At 46.8% G+C, this 23,647-nt stretch overlaps 1 protein-coding gene across 1 annotated transcript in view; it reads left to right on the plus strand.

Annotated features, from left to right (window-relative positions):
• Positions 1–23,647, plus strand: part of LOC115163869 (nectin-1) — a 156,178-nt gene that overhangs the window by 108,347 nt on the left and 24,184 nt on the right. Inside the window, exon 5 of the mRNA XM_029716082.1 lies at positions 1,658–1,809. Within this exon, the coding sequence (XP_029571942.1) occupies positions 1,658–1,809 (152 nt within the window). The remainder of the gene's footprint in view (positions 1–1,657; positions 1,810–23,647) is intronic.

Here is a 23,647-nt window from a genome sequence, read left to right on the forward strand (position 1 = left end):
ATGTGACCACTAGGGTGTTAAAGAGGTGTGGCCACTAGGGTGTTAAAGAGGTGTGGCCACTAGGGTATTAAAGAGGTGTGGCCACTAGGGTATTAAAGAGGTGTGGCCACTAGGGTGTTAAAGAGATGTGACCACTAGGGTATTAACCTCGCTGGGCTACTCAACAGCCAGTTGAATCCCGTGGCGCGTTATTCAAATACCTTAGAAATGCTATTACTTCAATTTCTCAAACATATTACTATTTTACAGCATTTTAAAGACAAGACTCTCGTTAATCTAACCACACTGTCCGATTTCAAAAAGGCTTTACAACGAAAGGAAAACATTAGATTATGTCAGCAGAGTACCCAGACAGAAATAATCAGACACCCATTTTTCAAGCTAGCATATAATGTCACATAAACCCAAACCACAGCTAAATGCAGCACTAACCTTTGATGATCTTCATCAGATGACAATCTTAGGACATTATGTTATACAATACATGCATGTCTGTTCAATCAAGTTCATATTTATATCAAAAACCAGCTTTTTACGTTAGCAGGTGACTAGCATGTGACTAGCATTCCCACCGAACACTTCCGGTGAATTTACTAAATTACTCACGATAAACGTTCACAAAAAACATAACAATTATTTTAAGAATTATAGATACAGAACTCCTCTATGCACTCGATATGTCCGATTTTAAAATAGCTTTTCGGTGAAAGCACATTTTGCAATATTCTAAGTAGATAGCCCGGCATCACAGGGCTAGCTATTTAGACACCCAGCAAGTTTAGCATTCACCAAAGTCAGATTTACTATAAGAAAAATGTTATTACCTTTGCTGTCTTCGTCAGAATGCACTCCCAGGACTTCTACTTCAATAACAAATGTTGGTTTGGTCCCAAATCATCCATTGTTATATCCAAATAGCGGCGTTTTGTTCATGCGTTCAAGACACTATCCGAAAGGGTAAATAAGGGTTACGAGCACGGCGCATTTCGTGACAAAAAAATTCTAAATATTCCATTACCGTACTTCGAAGCATGTCAACCGCTGTTTAAAATCTATTTTTATGCCATTTTTCTCGTAAAAAAGCGATAATATTCCGACCGGCAAATCGTTTTTTATTACAAAGAGAGTGAAAGTAAAAGCATGCTATCCCCTCTTGCACGAGCCTCATTCTAATGGCCCTCTGATAGAGCACTTGCCAAACGCGCTAGTGTGTTTCAGCCTGGGCCTTGAATTACGTCATTCAGCTTTTTCCCGGGTTCTGAGAGCCTATGGGAGCCGTAGGAAGTGTCACGTTACAGCAAAGATCCTCAGTCTTCAATAAAAAGAGCCAAGATGAACAAGAATTTGTCAGACAAGTCACTTCCTGTATGGAATCTTCTCAGGTTTTTGCCTGCCATATGAGTTCTGTTATACTCACAGACACCATTCAAACAGTTTTAGAAACTTTAGGGTGTTTTCTATCCAAAGCCAATAATTATATGCATATTCTAGTTACTGGGCAGGAGTAGTAACCAGATTAAATCGGGTACGTTTTTTATCCGGCCGTGTAAATACTGCCCCCTAGCCCTAACAGGTTAAAGAGGTGTGGCCACTAGGGTATTAAAGAGGTGTGAAAACTAGGATCTTTAACACCCTATCTTGCTCCTCTCTTCTACAGGGTGAATGGATCTCTTCCCAGCACTGTGAAGATTCTTAACAACTCTCTGATCTTCAAGGGTGCGGTGACCTATGAGCTAGCTGGGACGTATGTGTGTGCTGCCACCAATGGGATCGGGACTCGTACTGGTCTGGTCCAGGTTAATGTTACTGGTAGGTGACCCACTGATACAAGCTTTGCTCTGGGCTTCTGATTTCTCTGCTCTGGGCTTCTGGTTTCTCTCTCTCTGCGCTGGGATTCTGGTTTCTCTCTGCTCTGGGCTTCTGGTTTCTCTGCTCTGGGCTTCTGGTTTCTCTCTGCTCTGGGATTCTGGTTTCTCTCTGCTCTGGGCTTCTGGTTTCTCTCTGCTCTGGGCTTCTGGTTTCTCTCTGCTCTGGGATTCTGGTTTCTCTCTGCTCTGGGATTCTGGTTTCTCTCTGCTCTGGGCTTCTGGTTTCTCTCTGCTCTGGGCTTCTGGTTTCTCTCTGCTCTGGGCTTCTGGTTTCTCCCTGCTCTGGGCTTCTGGTTTCTCTCTCTCTGCTCTGGGATTCTGGTTTCTCTCTGCTCTGGGATTCTGGTTTCTCTCTGCTCTGGGCTTCTGGTTTCTCTCTGCTCTGGGATTCTGGTTTGTCTCTGCTCTGGGCTTCTTCTTCTCTGCTCTGGGCTTCTTCTCTGCTCTGGGATTCTGGTTTCTCTCTGATCTGGGATTCTGGTTTCTCTCTCCTCTGGGATTCTGGTTTCTCTCTGCTCTGGGCTTCTGGTTTCTCTCTGCTCTGTATTGCCAGTAACCTACTTGGTTATCTCACATAGTGAGAATGTATGGTCAGCAGTTGGCCTAAATGCAAATAGACCATTGCCATATATGGATCTGCGCCATTTACTTTGAACTGGACTGTGTTTAGAGCATGAGCAGTCGTGAGTAGATGTGCTTGTTTTAAGATCAAAGCGAGAGCTACATGTAGCCACGTCTACATATTTGTTCATATCCTTTACCAGTTAGTAAGTTATTAGCCCAGTTATAGATCATTTGTAGTCAGCAATGGGAGACTGGTTGCTTCCGACAAGAGCACAACACGTGTACATTTCTAGACATCTTTGAAAAGAAAGTCAGGTAAAGAGTTTTTTTTTCTGTCTTAAAGGGGCAGTGTTGTATTTTGAGACAGGCTTGAATAAGCTAAGTAGCCAATAGGCAGAGGGTAGCATAATTTGTCTGAATCTCTGTAATAATGGTGTGGGAATAATAATTCATTTTATTCTGTCAAGTGGTTTCTTGCATCAAACAACAAAACATTTTCACTTACCTCCTTGTCTGAAGGTTATTGTCAAGCCCTGCATGTTTTTTTCCCCTCTAAAGTATCATGCAATGGAGGCCTACATCGAACACCACACAATGGCTGCTACTTTAGGCTTAATGATATAACATATATTTCCATGTTCAAGTGTTACGGATGCATTTTCTCATTCATGACTTTGCATAGGCCAGACAGAACATCACACATTCATGAAAAAAATAAACAAGAATGACAGCATAATGTCTCTGACCCCTCTCTTCCAGATAGCTGTCCCTCCTATCCCTAATGTCTCTGACCCCTCTCTTCCACATAGCTGTCCCTCCTATCCCTAATGTCTCTGACCCCTCTTTTCCAGATAGCTGTCCCTCCTATCCCTAATGTCTCTGACCCCTCTCTTCCACATAGCTGTCCCTCCTATACCTAATGTCTCTGACCCCTCTCTTCCACATAGCTGTCCCTCCTATCCCTAATGTCTCTGACCCCTCTTTTCCAGATAGCTGTCCCTCCTATCCCTAATGTCTCTGACCCCTCTCTTCCACATAGCTGTCCCTCCTATACCTAATGTCTCTGACCCCTCTCTTCCACATAGCTGTCCCTCCTATACCTAATGTCTCTGACCCCTCTCTTCCACATAGCTGTCCATCCTATCCCTAATGTCTCTGACCCCTCTCTTCCACATAGCTGTCCCTCCTATCCCTAATGTCTCTGACCCCTCTCTTCCACATAACTGTCCCTCCTATACCTAATGTTACACATCCCTTAATGTCCAAGGTCCCTGAGTGTTGCACATCATGTTATTGAACAACCCTATTGTTTCAATGTCCATTATTATTTTATACAGTTAGTTGTATTTCACACACACACACACACATACACACACACACTCACTGCAATCCCTGTCATCCTCACCCAAAATAACTTGCATTGCTTTACATGTTGTCTCATGTTGTGTATTTAAATACTTACTGCTCTCTGCCTGGTGTGATTGTAACAGCTCAAATCTTTACAATACTAACATTTACAGTACTAACCTTTACAGTACTAACCTTTACAGTACTAACCTTTACAGTACTAACCTTCACAGTACTATCCTTCACAGTACTATCCTTTACAGTACTACACTTTACAGTACTAAACTTCACAGTACTAAACTCCACAGTACTAAACTCCACAGTACTAAACTCCACAGTACTATCCTTTACAGTACTATCGTTTACAGTACTATCCTTTACAGTACTATCGTTTACAGTGCTATCCTTTACAGTACTATCCTTTACAGTACTAACCTTTCCAGTCCTAACCTTTCCAGTCCTAACCTTTACAGTCCTAACCTTTACAGTCCTAACCTTCACAGTACTAACCTTTACAGTACTACACTTTACAGTACTAAACTCCACAGTACTAAACTCCACAGTACTAAACTCCACAGTACTAAACTCCACAGTACTATCCTTTACAGTACTATCCTTTACAGTACTAACCTTTACAGTCCTAACCTTTACAGTACTAACCTTTACTGTACTCGTTCAAAGCTTGGGTTGTTATTTTTAGCAGCTTGTGTCTTTTTTTTCAAGGAATATTTCACTTTCTCTGGTCATAGGAGTAACAACATGAATTGGTGCATGAGGCAGAAATAATGCAGTGTGACTTAGCTAGAAGACTGTCTACCACTTTCTCAGCATAGGGAGGGAGAGAGGAGGAAGAGAAAGAGGAGGGAGGGAGAGAGGAGGGAGAGAGAGAGAGGAGCCTCACTGCTCACAGCCTGGAGGGAGAGAGAGAGGAGGGAGAGAGAGAGGAGGGAGAGAGAGAGGAGCCTCACTGCTCACAGCCTCACTGCTGCTCCCTCCCCACAGACTGACCATCAGATCCTCCCTCCCTACAGACGGACCATCAGATCCTCCCTCCCTCCCTACAGACTGACCATCAGATCCTCCCTCCCTACAGACTGACCATCAGATCCTCCCTCCCTCCCTACAGACTGACCATCAGATCCTCCCTCCTTACAGACTGACCATCAGATCCTCCCTCCCTACAGACTGACCATCAGATCCTCCCTCCCTACAGACTGACCATCAGATCCTCCCTCCCTACAGACTGACCATCAGATTCTCCCTCCCTACAGACTGACCAGCAGATCCTCCCTCCCTCCCTACAGACTGACCATCAGATCCTCCCTCCCTCCCTACAGACTGACCATCAGATCCTCCCTCCCTCCCTACAGACTGACCATCAGATCCTCCCTCCCTACAGACTGACCATCAGATCCTCCCTCCCTCCCTACAGACTGACCATCAGATCCTCCCTCCCCACAGACTGACCATCAGATCCTCCCTCCCTACAGACTGACCATCAGATCCTCCCTCCCTCCCTACAGACTGACCATCAGATCCTCCCTCCCTACAGACTGACCATCAGATCCTCCCTCCCTACAGACTGACCATCAGATCCTCCCTCCCTACAGACTGACCATCAGATCCTCCCTCCCTCCCTACAGACTGACCATCAGATCCTCCCTCCCTCCCTACAGACTGACCATCAGATCCTCCTCCCTCCCTACAGACTGACCATCAGATCCTCCCTCCCTCCCTACAGACTGACCATCAGATCCTCCCTCCCTACAGACTGACCATCATATCCTCCCTCCCTCCCTACAGACTGACCATCAGATCCTCCCTCCCTCCCTACAGACTGACCATCAGATCCTCCCTCCCTCCCTACAGACTGACCATCAGATCCTCCCTCCCTCCCTACAGACTGACCATCAGATCCTCCCTCCCTCCCTACAGACTGACCATCAGATCCTCCCTCCTTTCAGACTGACCATCAGATCCTCCCTCCCTACAGACTGACCATCAGATCCTCCCTCCCTACAGACTGACCATCAGATCCTCCCTCCTCATCAGATCCTTCCTCCCTACAGACTGACCATCAGATCCTCCCTCCCTCCCTTCAGACTGACCATCATATCCTCCCTCCCTCCCTACAGACTGACCATCAGATCCTCCCTCCCTACAGACTGACCATCAGATCCTCCCGCCCTCTTTACAGACTGACCATCAGATCCTCCCTACAGACTGACCATCAGATCCTCCCTCCCTACAGACTGACATTCAGATCCTCGCTCCCTCCCTACAGACTGACCATCATATCCTCCCTCCCTCCCTACAGACTGACCATCAGATCCTCCCTCCCTCCCTACAGACTGACCATCAGATCCTCCCTCCCCACAGACTGACCATCAGATCCTCCCTCCCTACAGACTGACTGACCATCAGATCCTCCCTCCCTCCCTACAGACTGACCATCAGATCCTCCCTCCCTCCCTACAGACTGACCATCAGATCCTCCCTCCCTCCCTACAGACTGACCATCAGATCCTCCCTCCCTCCCTCCCTCCCTACAGACTGACCATCAGATCCTCCCTCCCTCCCTCCCTACAGACTGACCATCAGATCCTCCCTCCCTACAGACTGACCATCAGATCCTCCCTCCCTACAGACTGACCATCAGATCCTCCTCCCTCCCTACAGACTGACCATCAGATCCTCCCTCCCTCCCTACAGACTGACCATCAGATCCTCCCTCCCTCCCTACAGACTGACCATCAGATCCTCCCTCCCTCCCTACAGACTGACCATCAGATCCTCCCTCCCTCCCTACAGACTGACCATCAGATCCTCCCTCTTTCCCTACAGACTGACCATCAGATCCTCCCTCCCTCCCTACAGACTGACCATCAGATCCTCCCTCCCTACAGACTGACCATCAGATCCTCCCTCCCTCCCTACAGACTGACCATCAGATCCTCCCTCCCTCCCTACAGACTGACCATCAGATCCTCCCTCCCTCCCTACAGACTGACCATCAGATCCTCCCATCTCCCTACAGACTGACCATCAGATCCTCCCTCCCTACAGACTGACCATCAGATCCTCCCTCCCTACAGACTGACCATCAGATTCTCCCTCCCTACAGACTGACCAGCAGATCCTCCCTCCCTCCCCTACAGACTGACCATCAGATCCTCCCTCCCTCCCTACAGACTGACCATCAGATCCTCCCTCCCTCCCTACAGACTGACCATCAGATCCTCCCTCCCTCCCTACAGACTGACCATCAGATCCTCCCTCCCTCCCTACAGACTGACCATCAGATCCTCCCTCCCCACAGACTGACCATCAGATCCTCCCTCCCTACAGACTGACCATCAGATCCTCCCTCCCTCCCTACAGACTGACCATCAGATCCTCCCTCCCTCCCTACAGACTGACCATCAGATCCTCCCTCCCTACAGACTGACCATCAGATCCTCCCTCCCTACAGACTGACCATCAGATCCTCCCTCCCTCCCTACAGACTGACCATCAGATCCTCCCTCCCTCCCTACAGACTGACCATCAGATCCTCCCTCCCTCCCTACAGACTGACCATCAGATCCTCCCTCCCTCCCTACAGACTGACCATCAGATCCTCCCTCCCTACAGACTGACCATCATATCCTCCCTCCCTCCCTACAGACTGACCATCAGATCCTCCCTCCCTCCCTACAGACTGACCATCAGATCCTCCCTCCCTCCCTACAGACTGACCATCAGATCCTCCCTCCCTCCCTACAGACTGACCATCAGATCCTCCCTCCCTCCCTACAGACTGACCATCAGATCCTCCCTCCTTTCAGACTGACCATCAGATCCTCCCTCCCTACAGACTGACCATCAGATCCTCCCTCCCTACAGACTGACCATCAGATCCTCCCTCCTCATCAGATCCTTCCTCCCTACAGACTGACCATCAGATCCTCCCTCCCTCCCTTCAGACTGACCATCATATCCTCCCTCCCTCCCTACAGACTGACCATCAGATCCTCCCTCCCTACAGACTGACCATCAGATCCTCCCGCCCTCTTTACAGACTGACCATCAGATCCTCCCTACAGACTGACCATCAGATCCTCCCTCCCTACAGACTGACATTCAGATCCTCGCTCCCTCCCTACAGACTGACCATCATATCCTCCCTCCCTCCCTACAGACTGACCATCAGATCCTCCCTCCCTCCCTACAGACTGACCATCAGATCCTCCCTCCCCACAGACTGACCATCAGATCCTCCCTCCCTACAGACTGACTGACCATCAGATCCTCCCTCCCTCCCTACAGACTGACCATCAGATCCTCCCTCCCTCCCTACAGACTGACCATCAGATCCTCCCTCCCTCCCTACAGACTGACCATCAGATCCTCCCTCCCTCCCTCCCTCCCTACAGACTGACCATCAGATCCTCCCTCCCTCCCTACAGACTGACCATCAGATCCTCCCTCCCTACAGACTGACCATCAGATCCTCCCTCCCTACAGACTGACCATCAGATCCTCCCTCCTCCCTACAGACTGACCATCAGATCCTCCCTCCCTCCCTACAGACTGACCATCAGATCCTCCCTCCCTCCCTACAGACTGACCATCAGATCCTCCCTCCCTCCCTACAGACTGACCATCAGATCCTCCCTCCCTCCCTACAGACTGACCATCAGATCCTCCCTCCTTCCCTACAGACTGACCATCAGATCCTCCCTCCCTACAGACTGACCATCAGATCCTCCCTCCCTACAGACTGACCATCAGATCCTCCCTCCCTCCCTACAGACTGACCATCAGATCCTCCCTCCCTCCCTACAGACTGACCATCAGATCCTCCCTCCCTCCCTACAGACTGACCATCAGATCCTCCCATCTCCCTACAGACTGACCATCAGATCCTCCCTCCCTACAGACTGACCATCAGATCCTCCCTCCCTACAGACTGACCATCAGATCCTCCCTCCCTACAGACTGACCATCAGATCCTCCCTCCCTACAGACTGACCATCAGATACATTCTGTAATCATGTACCCCCCTTTTCTTTTTCTTTTTTTCAAAATTGTCTGAGAAGAACAACATTGTCAGGGCAATTTAACCAATATGATAATGCATTGGACTTATAGTCTACTGCACAAACCTCAGTGATAATGCGTTGGGTCTATAGTCTACTGCACAAACCTCAGTGATAATGTGTTGGACCTATAGTCTACTGCACAATCCCCAGTGATAATGCATTGGACCTATAGTCTACTGCACAAACCTCAGTGATAATGTATTGGACCTATAGTCTACTGCACAAACCTCAGTGATAATGTATTGGACCTGTAGTCTACTGCATAAACCCCAGTGATAATGTATTGGGCCTGTACTCTACCACAAACCTCAGTGATAATGCATTGGGCCTGTACTCTACTGCATAAACCCCAGTGATAATGTATTGGGCCTGTACTCTACCACAAACCTCAGTGATAATGCATTGGGCCTGTAGTCTACCACAAACCCCATAACTGTTTTTAATTGGTTAATGTTGCATAAGCTTACGTTTTTAAATAATGTTTACAAATAAAACGTGTGGTAGATCTCGGCTTGATTTTGACTCAGTCTACAGTGTTTGAGTGAGTTTCTATGTGAGGACAGTGAGTGCATGAACATAGTTCAGTCTGTGCATGTAAGGGTCTAGAACAGGGAGTTTTCTGTCTCTCTCTCTCTCTCTCTCTCTCTCTCTCTCTCTGTCTCTCTCTCTGTCTCTCTCTCTCTCTCTCTCTCTCTCTCTCTCTGTCTCTCTCTCTTTCTCAATTCAATATAATTACAATTTAAAGGCTTTATTGGCATGTGAAACGTGTTAACAGTGATCTGTATTGGCATGGGAAACGTGTTTACATTGCTCTGTATTGGCATGGGAAACTTGTTAACATTGATCTGTATTGGCATGGGAAACGTGTTAACATTGATCTGTATTGGCATGGGAAACGTGTTTACATTGATCTGTATTGGCATGGGAAACGTGTTTACATTGCTCTGTATTGGCATGGGAAACGTGTTTACATTGATCTGTATTGGCATGGGAAACGTGTTAACATTGCTCTGTATTGGCATGGGAAACGTGTTTACATTGATCTGTATTGGCATGGGAAACGTGTTAACATTGATCTGTGTTGGCATGGGAAACGTGTTAACATTGATCTGTATTGGCATGGGAAACGTGTTAACATTGATCTGTATTGGCATGGGAAACGTGTTTACATTGATCTGTATTGGCATGGGAAACGTTAACATTGATCTGTATTGGCATGGGAAACGTGCTCTGTATTGGCATGGGAAACGTGTTTACATTGATCTGTATTGGCATGGGAAACGTTAACATTGATCTGTATTGGCATGGGAAACGTGCTCTGTATTGGCATGGGAAACGTGTTTACATTGATCTGTATTGGCATGGGAAACGTGTTAACATTGATCTGTATTGGCATGGGAAACGTGTTAACATTGATCTGTATTGGCATGGGAAACGTGTTTACATTGATCTGTATTGGCATGGGAAACGTTAACATTGATCTGTATTGGCATGGGAAACGTGCTCTGTATTGGCATGGGAAACGTGTTTACATTGATCTGTATTGGCATGGGAAACGTGTTAACATTGATCTGTATTGGCATGGGAAACGTGTTTACATTGATCTGTATTGGCATGGGAAACGTGTTTACATTGCTCTGTATTGGCATGGGAAACGTGTTAACATTGATCTGTATTGGCATGGGAAACGTGTTTACATTGATCTGTATTGGCATGGGAAACGTGTTAACATTGCTCTGTATTGGCATGGGAAACGTGTTTACATTGATCTGTATTGGCATGGGAAACGTGTTAACATTGCTCTGTATTGGCATGGGAAACGTGTTTACATTGATCTGTATTGGCATGGGAAACATATGTTTACATTGCCAAAGCAAGTGATGTAGATAATAAACAAAAGTTAAATAAACTAACACTCTTCAGTAAACATTACACTCACAAAACATCCAAAATAATAAAGACATTACAGATGTCATAGTATGTGCAAATAGTTAAACTGTAATTTTCTTGTGGCAACAGGTCACAAATTTTGCTGATGTGATGGAACACCGTTGTATTTCACCCAATATATCTATGGGAGTTTATCAAAATTGTGTTTTGTTTTCAAATTCTTTGTGATTACACAGATTGCACAGCTCGTCTGTGGGTTTTTAATGACGAGGTCTGGTTTGACTCGCTCAGGGTGGTCCCCCACCCTGAGTCTTTCTCAGGAGAGAGCTTCTCCTGCTTCGTTCCCTCTATGTACCATTACTGTTCCAGACTTGTACAGTCGTGGCCAAAAATGTTGAGAATGACACAAATATACATTTTCACAAAGTCTTCTGCCTAAGCTTGTATGATGGCAATTTGCATATACTCCAGAATGTTATGAAGAGTGATCAGAGGAATTGCAATTAATTGCGAAGTCCCTCTTTGCCATGCCAATGAACTGAATCCCCCAAAAACATTTCCACTGCATTTCAGCCCTGCCACAAAAGGACCAGCTGACATCATGTCAGTGATTCTCTCGTTAACACAGTTGTGAGTGTTGACGAGGACAAGGCTGGAGATCACTCTGTCATGCTGATTGAGTTTGAATAACAGACTGGAAGCTTCAAAAGGAGGGTGGTGCTTGGAATCATGGTGTCTAGAAGGGCAGCAAAGAAGCCACTTCTCTCCAGGAAAAACATCAGGGACAGACTGATATTCTGCAAAAGGTAGAGGGATTGGACTGCTGAAGACTGGGGTAAAGTCATTTTCTCTGATGAATCCCCTTTCTGATTGTTTGGGGCATCCGGAAAAAAGCTTGTCCGGAGAAGACAAGGTGAGCGCTACCATCAGTCCTGTGTCATGCCAACAGTAAAGCATCCTGAGACCATTCATGTGTGGGGTTGCTTCTCAGCCAAGGGAGTGGGCTCACTCACAATTTTGCCTAAGAACACAGCCATGAATAAAGAATGGTACCAACACATCCTCCGAGAGCAACTTCTCCCAACCATCCAGGAACAGTTTGGTGACGAACAATGCCTTTTCCAGCATGATGGAGCACCTTGCCATAAGGCAAAAGTGATAACTAAGTGGCTCGGGGAACAAAACATCAATATTTTGGGTCCATGGCCAGGAAACTCCCCAGACCTTAATCCCATTGGGAACTTGTGGTCAAACCTCAAGAGGCGGGTGGACAAACCAAAACCCTCAAATTCTGACAAACTCCAAGCATTGATTATGCAAGAATGGGCTGCCATCGGTCAGGATGTGGCCCAGAAGTTAATTGACAGCATGCCAGGGCGGATTGCAGAGGTCTTGAAAAAGAAGGGTCAACACTGCAAATATTGACTATTTGCATCAACTTCATGTAATTGTCATTAAAAGCCTTTGACACTTATGAAATGCTTGTAATTATACTTCAGTATTCCATAGTAACATCTGACAAAAATATCTAAACACAATGAAGCAGCAAACTTTGTGGAAATTAATATTTGTGTCATTCTCAAAACTTTTGGCCACGACTGTACAGGTTGACATTGGCTGACTCAGAGTCCTCATTGTCTAGTATCCTAAGTTTCCACCCATCACTAACACCCCTCCCCCCCTTAACAGAGGGGTAGTGTGTTAGTATAGCACTGTGCCATGCCAGGGGATGGTAACAGTGTCTCTGGAGTGTTCACAATTACCTTTTTTTTTGTACTCTTTCCGTGCCTTCCCATTTTTTACATCCAGGGGGTAATGTATTGTAATGACCTCTGTACAGAGGGGCTTCAAAGGCCTCTGTATTTGGGTGGGGGAGGCTGTGAAACTCTCCTGCCATTGTTGGGGCTCGGGGGTGGGGGAGGCTGTGAAACTCTCCTGCCGTTGTTGGGGCTCGGGGGTGGGGGGAGGCTGTGAAACTCTCCTGCCGTTGTTGGGGCTCGGGGGTGGGGGGAGGCTGTGAAACTCTCCTGCCGTTGTTGGGGCTCGGGGGTGGGGGAGGCTGTGAAACTCCTGCCGTTGTTGGGGCTCGGGGGTGGGGGAGGCTATGAGACTCTCCTGCCGTTGTTTGGGCTCGGGGGTGGGGGAGGCTGTGAAACTCTCCTGCCGTTGTTGGGGCTCGGGGGTGGGGGAGGCTGTGAGACTCTCCTGCCATTGTTGGGCTCAAGGGCTTTGACACCTCTCACTTCACACCTCAGTGCTAATTGAAGTTGCAGACGGATCTGTTCTGTCTTAGGAAACTTGGTAGCTTTAACATAGCATTCAGTCCTTTAAAAGTAAAATAGGATTATTGTAATGTATTTATCGTCTTGGCTTTAAAAGAAGATACAGACTGAACATTACTCACTCAGTTCCATGTTGGATGTTTTTTTCTTCAGGTTTCTGTTGTGCTTCTTTTGCTGGTCGTTGGTTTGCCAGACATTTCCTGTATAGTCCTTGGGAATAAGAATATTTTGTAGTATGAATCCTTCCTGGTAATTTTGTCTAAAATCAGGTTGTAGGTTTGGACTTTTGATTTGAAGTATTGTTGAGGGTAGCATCCTGTATATGTCCTGGTGACATAGTGTTGTGGAGGGTAGCATCCTGTATATGTCCTGGTGACATAGTGTTGTGGAGGTTAGTATCCTCTATATGTCCTGGTGACATAGTGAAGGTTATGTTGTAGAGGGTAGTATCCTTTATATGTCCTGGTGACATAGTGTTGTGGAGGGTAGTATCCTGTATATGTCCTGGTGACATAGTGTTGTGGAGGGTAGTATCCTGTATATGTCCTGGTGACATAGTGTTGTGGAGGGTAGTATCCTGTATATGTCCTGGTGACATAGTGTTGTAGAGGGTAGTATCCTGTATATGTCCTGGTGACATAGTGTTGTGGAGGGTAGTATCCTGTATATGTCCTCGTGACATAGTGTTGTAGAGGGTAGTATCCTGTATATGTCCTGGTGACATAGTGTTGTGGAGGGTAGCATCCTGTATATGTCCTGGTGACATAGTGAAGGTTATGTTGTAGAGGGTAGTATCCTGTATATGTCCTGGTGACATAGTGTTGTAGAGGGTAGTATCCTGTATATGTCCTGGTGACATAGTGAAGGTTATGTTGTGGAGGGTAGTATCCTGTATATGTCCTGGTGACATAGTGAAGGTTATGTGATGGAGGGTAGTATCCTGATTTAACTCTAAATCTATTTGTAAAAACATGCTGAAAAATGTGGGAGCTCATTTGCTCATCTACTTGTCTGTTCTCCCTCCCCCTCTCTCTCTCTCCTCTCCCTCTCCCTCTCCTCTCCTCCCCCTTTCTCCTCTCCCTCTCCCTCTCCTCTCCTCCTCTCCCTCTCCCTCTCCCTCTCCCTCTCCTCCCCCTCTCTCCTCTCCTCTCCCTCTCCCCCTCTCTCTCCCTCCCTCTCCCTCTCCTCTCCTCCCCCTCTCTCCTCTCCTCTCCTCTCCCTCTCCCTCTCCCTCTCCCTCTCCTCTCCTCCCTCTCCCTCTCCCTCTCCTCCCTTCTCATCTCACCTCTATCTCACTTCCTCTCCCTCTTCTATCCCTCTCCCCCATTTGGCTGTAGTAAACATGTTGTTATTATCATTTGGCTGTAGTGAACATGGTGGGATTAGTCAAGGGGACATGTTGTAGAGAGGGTTTGTCAAGGGGACATGTTGTAGAGGGGGTTTGTCAAGGGGACATGTTGTAGAGGGGGTTGGTCAAGGGGACATGTTGTAGAGGGGGTTTGTCAAGGGGACATGTTGTAGAGGGGGTTGGTCAAGGGGACATGTTGTAGAGGGGGTTTGTCAAGGGGACATGTTGTAGAGGGGGTTTGTCAAGGGGACATGTTGTAGAGGGGGTTGGTCAAGGGGACATGTTGTAGAGGGGGTTTGTCAAGGGGACATGTTGTAGAGGGGGTTTGTCAAGGGGACATGTTGTAGAGGGGGTTTGTCAAGGGGACATGTTGTAGAGGGGGTTTGTCAAGGGGACATGTTGTAGAGGGGGTTTGTCAAGGGGACATGTTGTAGAGGGGGTTTGTCAAGGAGACATGTTGTAGAGGGGGTTTGTCAAGGGGACATGTTGTAGAGGGGGTTTGTTAAGGGGACATGTTGTAGAGAGGGTTTGTCAAGGGGACATGTTGTAGAGAGGGTTTGTCAAGGGGACATGTTGTAGAGGGGGTTTGTCAAGGGGACATGTTGTAGAGGGGGTTGGTCAAGGGGACATGTTGTAGAGGGGGTTGGTCAAGGGGACATGTTGTAGAGGGGGTTGGTCAAGGGGACATGTTGTAGAGGGGGTTTGTCAAGGGGACATGTTGTAGAGGGGGTTTGTCAAGGGGACATGTTTTAGAGGGGGTTTGTCAAGGGGACATGTTGTAGAGGGGGTTTGTCAAGGGGACATGTTGTAGAGGGGGTTTGTCAAGGGGACATGTTGTAGAGAGGGTTTGTCAAGGGGACATGTTGTAGAGAGGGTTTGTCAAGGGGACATGTTGTAGAGAGGGTTTGTCAAGGGGACATGTTGTAGAGGGTGTTTGTTAAGGGGACATGTTGTAGAGAGGGTTTGTCAAGGGGACATGTTGTAGAGGGGGTTTGTCAAGGGGACATGTTGTAGAGGGGGTTTGTCAAGGGGACATGTTGTAGAGGGGGTTGGTCAAGGGGACATGTTGTAGAGGGGGTTGGTCAAGGGGACATGTTGTAGAGGGGGTTGGTCAAGGGGACATGTTGTAGAGGGGGTTTGTCAAGGGGACATGTTGTAGAGGGGGTTTGTCAAGGGGACATGTTGTAGAGGGGTTTGTCAAGGGGACATGTTGTAGAGGGGGTTTGTCAAGGGGACATGTTGTAGAGGGGGTTGGTCAAGGGGACATGTTGTAGAGGGGGTTTGTCAAGGGGACATGTTGTAGAGGGGGTTTGTCAAGGGGACATGTTGTAGAGGGGGTTTGTTACATTGCATTTTAGATTCACAGATTGACATGACGATGTAACCTGCCAGTGTCCTTCCAGTGTCCTGCCAGTTGTAGAAACATAAAGGATGATCAAATGTTACTCTGTATCTGAAGAAATGTAAAGAAGGAAGCTAGAAACAGAAATAGAGGGTGAGGGAGAAAGAGAGGGAGAGAAAGCTAGAGACAGAGTAGGAGACACAGACTGAGAGAGAGAAAGGGGAGTATCAGAGAGAGATAGAGGGATAGAGAGAAAGAGAGACACAGAAAGAGAGAGAGATAGAGAGGGAGAGAGAAAGAGAAAGGGAGAGAGACAGAAAGAGAGGGAGAGAGAGAAAGGGAGAGAGACTGAAAGAGAGAGAGAGATAGAGAGGGGGGAGAGAGAAAGAGAGGGAGAGAGAGGGGGAGAAAGAGAGGCAAAGAGACAGACAGAGGGAGAGAGAGAAAAGGAGAGGGAGAGAAAGAGAGGGAGAGACACTGACAGAGAGGGAGAGAAAGATGGAGTGGGAGAGAGAGAAAGGGGAGTGTCAGAGAGATAGAGAGAGAAAGAGAGACACAGAAAGAGAGTGAGATAGAGGGAGGGAGAGAAAGAGAGACAGAGAGAGAGACAGACTGAGAGGGAGAGAGAGAAAGGGGAGTGTCAGAGAGTTGGAGAGACACAGAAAGAGAGGGAGCGAGAAAGAGAGAGAGAGAGAGAGGGAGAGAAAGAGATGCAAAGAGAGAGAGACAGAGAGAGAGAGAGAGAGAGAGAGAGAGAGAGAGAGAGTTACATTGAGAAGTCATGCAGAAGAACAGCTCCTGACTTGTTATAACTTTTTGGTTGTTAAGAGCGAGATTGACACGACTAAATTAGCAAAAAATGTATAGGTAATCTAATTGTACAACTGAAGATCAAAACAGGAGGAAAAGATTGACAGAGAGTGAGTAAAAAGACCAATCTTCATCGTGGTAGCTAGCCAAATTCAAATCTGTCAGCTAGCTCACCGTCTAGCTCTAACCGTTTACTGGTGGTAACCATAGCAACATGGCCACTGAGGCAGCGCTAGCATCGATAGTAACGGCAGAGACTAAGAGACTTTCTCCGTTGTTTTTTGAATACCCAGCAGAAATAAAATCAGAGAAGGGAAGAATCAACTTTAAACACCGAATTCTGAGGGAGAACCCAGAAACTTTGTTTGCCGACTGCTCACAAAACGGGACTGTTACAAACCTGCTATTTTACACAGACCACACTACTGCCTGGCATACAGCTGTAACTAGCCATTTCAGCTACACCACGAAGAAAGGCATCTGCAAGGGAAGACAAATCCACATTTTTGAGGACAGCGATAAGGACCAGGAAAACAGGTTTCTGACGGTAAACATGTATCAGAACGGCACTATCATGGTCCAGGGCAGTGAGGCTGCACTCAGCTCTGTTGTGCAGGACTTCCCCACCCTAATGAAGATAGCAGAAAGTAAAAAAGACAAGGACAGCACCCCGACCTCTCCCCTCACCTCAGGCACCCCAACAGCAGGACTATCCTCCCCCCTGCCTGCCTACAACCACCAGAGCCAAGACCACACTACCATCAGCCTGTTGAGAGACAGGCTGGCTCTGTTAGAGGTATGGGTTACTGAGCTGAAGGAGCAGCCCCCCAGCTACACCACCTCCAGCCCAGACACAGAGCTTCTACAGGACCAGATCAACCAGTGCAGGACCCAGCTGAAGAACTCTGTCCAGGAGCTGAGAGAGAGCCTTACCACAGCGCTTGAGGAGGTAAAGGCCACCATGAGGAGAGAGCTAGTGCAGGTAAAGGAGGAGATGGCAAAGGAGTTGTCTGTCATCAAGAGGGTGCTACAGCAGAGAGTACAGACTGTAGAGACTCCCAGAGAGAAGCTGCAGCCCCTCACCACCCCTAACAACCCCACTGACCCACCTTTACCCACAATCCCCCCCCATACCGACAACACTTTACCCACACCCCCAGTCAACAAAGAGGCCCACATAGAGACAACTACTACAGAGAGAAGCTCTCTGGCCCCCCCTGACACACCCCCACACACCCCTCCATGTACACAGGCCCTGTCTACTCCAGCCCCAGACCGAAAACGCACCAATCTGGTAAAACCCACTGAGGTGGCCATCCTCATTGACTCAAATGGGAAATTCATTCAAGAAGATAAACTCTTCCCCCAACACAAGGTGCGCAAAATATGGTGCCCAAAAACACAAGATGCACTCCACATCCTGTCCCAGCCTGACTTTGGCACACCAGGCCACATTATTATTCACACCGGCACCAACAACCTGCGAGAGGAGCAGGAGAGAGTAGGCAGCCTGGTCAACAGAGTAGCAGAGAGGGCCTCTGAGTGGTTCCCCAACTCCCACATCACCATCTCCACTCTGCTGCCCCGCAAAGACTTTCATCCCCGTACCATCCAGAAAGCCAACGCTGACATCACCAGAGGGTGTGGCCTACTCCCGAACATACACATTGCTCACCACCCAACAATCACCCCAGAGCATCTACACGACCACTCCCACCTGAGGAAGCAGACAGTAGGGATGTTTGCCAAGTCCCTAAAGGACGTAGCACTTGGTAGACAAACACCCCATGCTGTACTGGACAGAGGAGCACCCAGAGACCCCTACCAGACCACTGCACCACCAAGGAGCCCCAGGCCCCTTCAACGCCACACCAGACCCAGTGCACCCCACAGGCCCCACCCACCCCCAGAGCATCACCACTTCCATCGGCTTAGCCAGACCAGACCGGGCCCAGCCTATTATCCCGCACCAGACCACCACCCCTACCAGACCAGAGAGGAAGTCCCACAGCCCAGACCTGGCCCCCCTCCACCTCACAGGGCCCAACAGCAGGACCAGCGCAGCTACGCGGAGGTCGTCAGAGGACAGGAGAACCCTGTAGGATTAAGTGAGATTAAACAGCTCCTCCAATACATCTGCACTAAACTGCACTAAACACACACGGACGCATACACACACACACCACACACACACACACACACACACACCTATTGTACTAGAATTTACTTGTTCAATGAATAGGAATATTTAACAGAATAACAGAATAAATGTTAGCTGATATCCTGTTTATCTCGCTCTTAACAACTTATTAGTTATTAGTTAATCGTTACTGTATTTCTGACTGCTACTCTTTCTTTTTGCAACATGAAATCACTATCAGTTAGCATGTGGAACATTCAGGGTCTAAACTCATCAACCTTTGGTCTGAAGAGTTTAGCACTGGAGTTCAACAAAAATCTGAAAGATGTTGACGTCATCATTCTGCAGGAGACATGGTGTAAGGCTGACGTTGTCACTCACTGTCCCACAGGCTACAGAGAGGTCATTGTGCCATCACAGAAACACAGCTCTGTCAATAGAGGCAGAGACTCTGGAGGATTGATCATTTGGTACAAATCCGAACTACAAAATCTAATTGATCCCCTCAAAATTGGCAAATACCACATTTGGTTAAAACTAAAAAAAGAACTTGTACTGACAGGAAAAGATGTGTTCCTTTGCGCAATATATATCCCCCCCTCAGAATCCCCATATTACTCAGAGGAGATCTTCCCCACCCTCGAGGAAGAGACGTGCCATTTCCAGGCCCAGGGAAATGTGCTCATCTGTGGGGACACAAATGCGCGCACAGGAACACTACCTGATCTAACGAGCACACGAGGGGACAGCTTTATTACAGGCCATACTGTTTCTAACTATCTTAATCTCCCCCATAGAAACAACAGTGACAGCACCGTCAACAAAAACGGAAGGGATCTTTTGCAGCTCTGTAGAAGCCTGGGTCTGTACTTTGTCAATGGTAGGTTACGGGGGGACTCTTTGGGGAGATTCACCTACTGCTCACCTCTTGGCCACAGTACAGTAGACTATATGATCACAGACATGGACCCTTTCTCTCTCAGCTCATTCACTGTCAAGCCACTAACACCTCTGTCTGATCACAGCCAAATTACGTTGTTCCTCAAAAGAACAGACCTGGAAACAACCACACATTCACAGCCCAGTAAGCTGTACAACATCAGAAATTCATACAGATGGGCCCAAAACAGCACAGAAGATTACCAGAAAGCAACCTGGAACCAAAATATCCAAACACTCTTAGATAACTTTCTGGATACCACATTCACTCACAGTAAAGAAGGCATCAATCTAGCAGTACGAAACATCAACTATATATTCAGGCAAACGGCAAAAGAAGCACAATTGAAATTGATAAAAAACAAAACTAAAAAAATCACAGATGACAACTGGTTTGATGCAGATTGTAAAATTATAAGGAAAAAACTTAGAACACTATCCAACCAAAAGCACAGAGACCCAAATAATGGTGAATTACGCCTTCATTACTGTGAGACTTTAAAACTCTATAAACGTACACTCAGAACCAAAAAAGCACAGTACAACAGCAAGCAGCTGACACTAATTGAGGAGTCCATAAACACAAACAACTTTTGGCAAAATTGGAAAAAACTAAAAAAATCTAAACAAGAGGAATTAGCAATACAAAATGGTGACATATGGACAACCCATTTCAAAACACTCTACAACACCGTTCAAATTGACACAAACGCAGAACAACGCCAAATCCATGAGAAGTTGAATGGATTAGAAAAAGCTATAAAGGACAATCAAAACCCATTGGACTCCCCAATTACTGACCAGGAGCTCTATAAGAAACTTCAGGCTCTCAAATTTAAAAAAGCCTGCGGACCTGATGGCATCCTAAATGAAATGCTCAAACTCACTAGTGCAAAATTTCAATTGGCTATATTAAAATTGTTTAATTTGATCCTGAGTGTAGGTTATTTCCCTGACATCTGGAATCAAGGACTCATAACCCCAATCTTTAAGAATGGAGACAAATTTGACCCTAACAATTACAGAGGCATTTGTGTGAACAGTAACCTGGGGAAGGTTTTCTGTAGTATCATCAATGTAAGAGTTCTAAACTTCCTTAATAAGCACAATGTCTTGAGTAAAAGCCAAATTGGATTTATACCAAAACATCGCACAACTGATCATATTTACACCTTACACACCCTGATAGATAAACATGTCCACCAAAATAATACCAAAATATACACTTGCTTTATCGACTTCCAAAAAGCATTTGATTCTATTTGGCATACAGGACTGTTCTACAAAGTTATTGAAAGTGGTGTAGGGGGTAAAACATATGACATAATTAAATCAATGTATACTGGCAATACGTGCAGCATTAAAATTGGTAAGAAAAGGACAGAATTCTTTAACCAGGGGCGGGGCCTTCGTCAGGGTTGCAATCTGAGCCCTGCACTCTTCAATATTTACATTAACGAATTGGCCACTATTCTAGAAAAATCCTCAGCCCCTGGTGTTAGTCTCCACAATTCAGAAGTTAAATGCCTACTCTTCGCAGATGACCTATGCCTGCTGTCACCCACAGCACCTGGCCTACAGCAGAGCCTGGACCTGCTAGAGCAGTACTGCCAGACCTGGGCCCTGGCAGTAAACCCCAAAAAGACTAAAATAATGATTTTCCAGAGAAGATCCAGATCTCAGGGAATTAGACCAAAGTTCTCAATTGGTACAAAATATATAGAGTACTGTACACACTACAATTACTTAGGTTTAAAAATAAGCTCAACTGGACACCTTAATGAGGCAGTGAATGAACTGAGAGAGAAAGCACGCAGGGCATTCTACGCCATTAAAAAGCAAATTCAAATTGAAATACCTATTAAAATTTGGCTAAAACTAATTGAATATGTCATTGAACCAATTGCACTTTATGGCAGCGAGGTGTGGGGTCCACTTGCAAAACAAGATTTCATCAAATGGGACAAACACCCCATTGAAACCCTACATGCAGAGTTCTGTAAGATTCTCCTACGTGTCCAGAGGAAAACTACAAACAATGCATGCAGGGCAGAATTAGGCCAATATCCACTAATAATAAAAACTCAAAAAAGAGCAATTAAGTTTTGGAAACATCTAAAATACAGTGACCCCCTCTCATATCATTACCAAGCCCTGCAATGCCAAGAGCTGAGCAAAGAAAAGAGTCCCCTCATCCAGCTGGTCCTGGGGCTGAGTTCACAAACCTGTTCTACTAACACACTGAAGCCTCAGGACCAGAACATCCAATCAATCAGAATAAACCAAATTACAACACAGTCAAAACAAAACTACATTGCTTATTGGGAAACACAAGCACAAACACAAAGCAAAATGCAGTGCTATCTGGCCCTAAATCGACAGTACACTATGGCTAAATATTTGACCATGGTTACTGATCAAAACCTTAGAAAAACCTTGACAAAGTACAGGCTCAGTGAGCACAGCCTTGCCATTGAGAAGGGTAGACACAGGAAAACCTGGCTCCCTGTAGAGGAAAGGCTGTGCAACCACTGCACAACAGCAGAACCTGAGACGGAGCTGCATTTCCTGACAAAATGTCAAAAATATAAAACAATTAGAGAGTGTCATTTCCCCAAATTTGAAATCCTTATTCAAGGTTTTAAAGACCTCTCTGATGAGGATAGGCTACCCATCCTGTTGGGGGAGGACGCAGAGAGCTGTGGGTTGGCAGCGCACTACATTGCTGCCTGCCATAAGTTGAGGGACAGTGTCTGACAGACCAATAAACCTGCACATGTCCTCAACTGTATGATTATTGTTATTGTTGAATGTATGGTTATATTGACCGTTGGTTATTGTTGTTACTGTTGTCCCGTTGACAATTTTTGATTCTCATTTTTATTTATTTTTTATATTGTAAATATCCAAAGTAAGCTTTGGCAATATGTACATTGTTACGTCATGCCAATAAAGCGAATTGAATTGAATTGAATTGAATTGAATTGACAGAGGGAGAGAAAAGGAGAGGGAGAGAAAGAGAGAGACATTCGGAGAGAAAGAGGGAGAGACACAGAAAGAGAGGGAGAGAGAGAAAGAGGGAGAGACACAGAAAGAGAGGGCGAGAGAGAGATAGAGAGGGAGAGAAAGAGGGAGAGACACAGAGAGGGAGAGAGTGGTAGAGTGATAGAGGGAGAGACACAGAAAGAGAGAGAGAGAGACACAGAAAGAGAGAGGGAGGGACGTAGAGAGGGTGAGAGAAAGAGGGAGAGACATAGAAAGAGAGGGAGAGAGAGTTAGAGAGAGAGACAGAAAGAGAGAGAGAGGGAGAGACACAGAAAGAGAGAGAGAGAGGGACGTAGAGAGGGTGAGACACAGAGAGAGAGATAGAGAGGGACGTAGAGAGGGTGAGAGAAAGATAGAGAGGGAGAGACAGAAAGAGAGATGAGAGGGACGTAGAGAGGGTGAGACACAGAAAGAGAGATGGAGAGGGATGTAGAGAGGGTGAGAGAAAGAGGGAGAGACATAGAGAGAGAGAGGGAGAAAGAGATAGAGAGGGAGAGACACAGAGAGAGAGATAGAGAGGGACGTAGAGAGGGAGAGGGACGTAGAGAGGGAGAGAGAGATAGAGAGGGACGTAGAGAGGGAGAGAGAGATAGAGAGGGACGTAGAGAGGGAGAGAGAAAGATAGAGAGGGAGAGACAGAAAGAGAGTTGGAGAGGGACGTAGAGAGGTGAGAGAAAGAGGGAGAGACATAGAGAGAGAGAGACACAGAAAGAGAGTTGGAGAGGGACGTAGAGAGGGAGAGGAAGATGGAGAGGGACGTAGAGAGGGAGAGAGAGATAGAGAGGGAGAGAGAGATAGAGAGGGAGAGAGAGATAGAGAGGGACATAGAGAGGGAGAGAGAGATAGAGAGGGACGTAGAGAGGGATAGAGAGATAGAGAGGGACGTAGAGAGGGAGAGAGAGAGATAGAGAGGGACGTAGAGAGGGAGAGAGAGATAGAGAGGGACGTAGAGAGGGAGAGAGAGATAGAGAGGGACGTAGAGAGGGAG

This window comes from Salmo trutta, chromosome 26, assembly GCF_901001165.1.
Source record: "Salmo trutta chromosome 26, fSalTru1.1, whole genome shotgun sequence".
Classification (NCBI taxonomy): Eukaryota; Metazoa; Chordata; class Actinopteri; order Salmoniformes; family Salmonidae; genus Salmo; species Salmo trutta.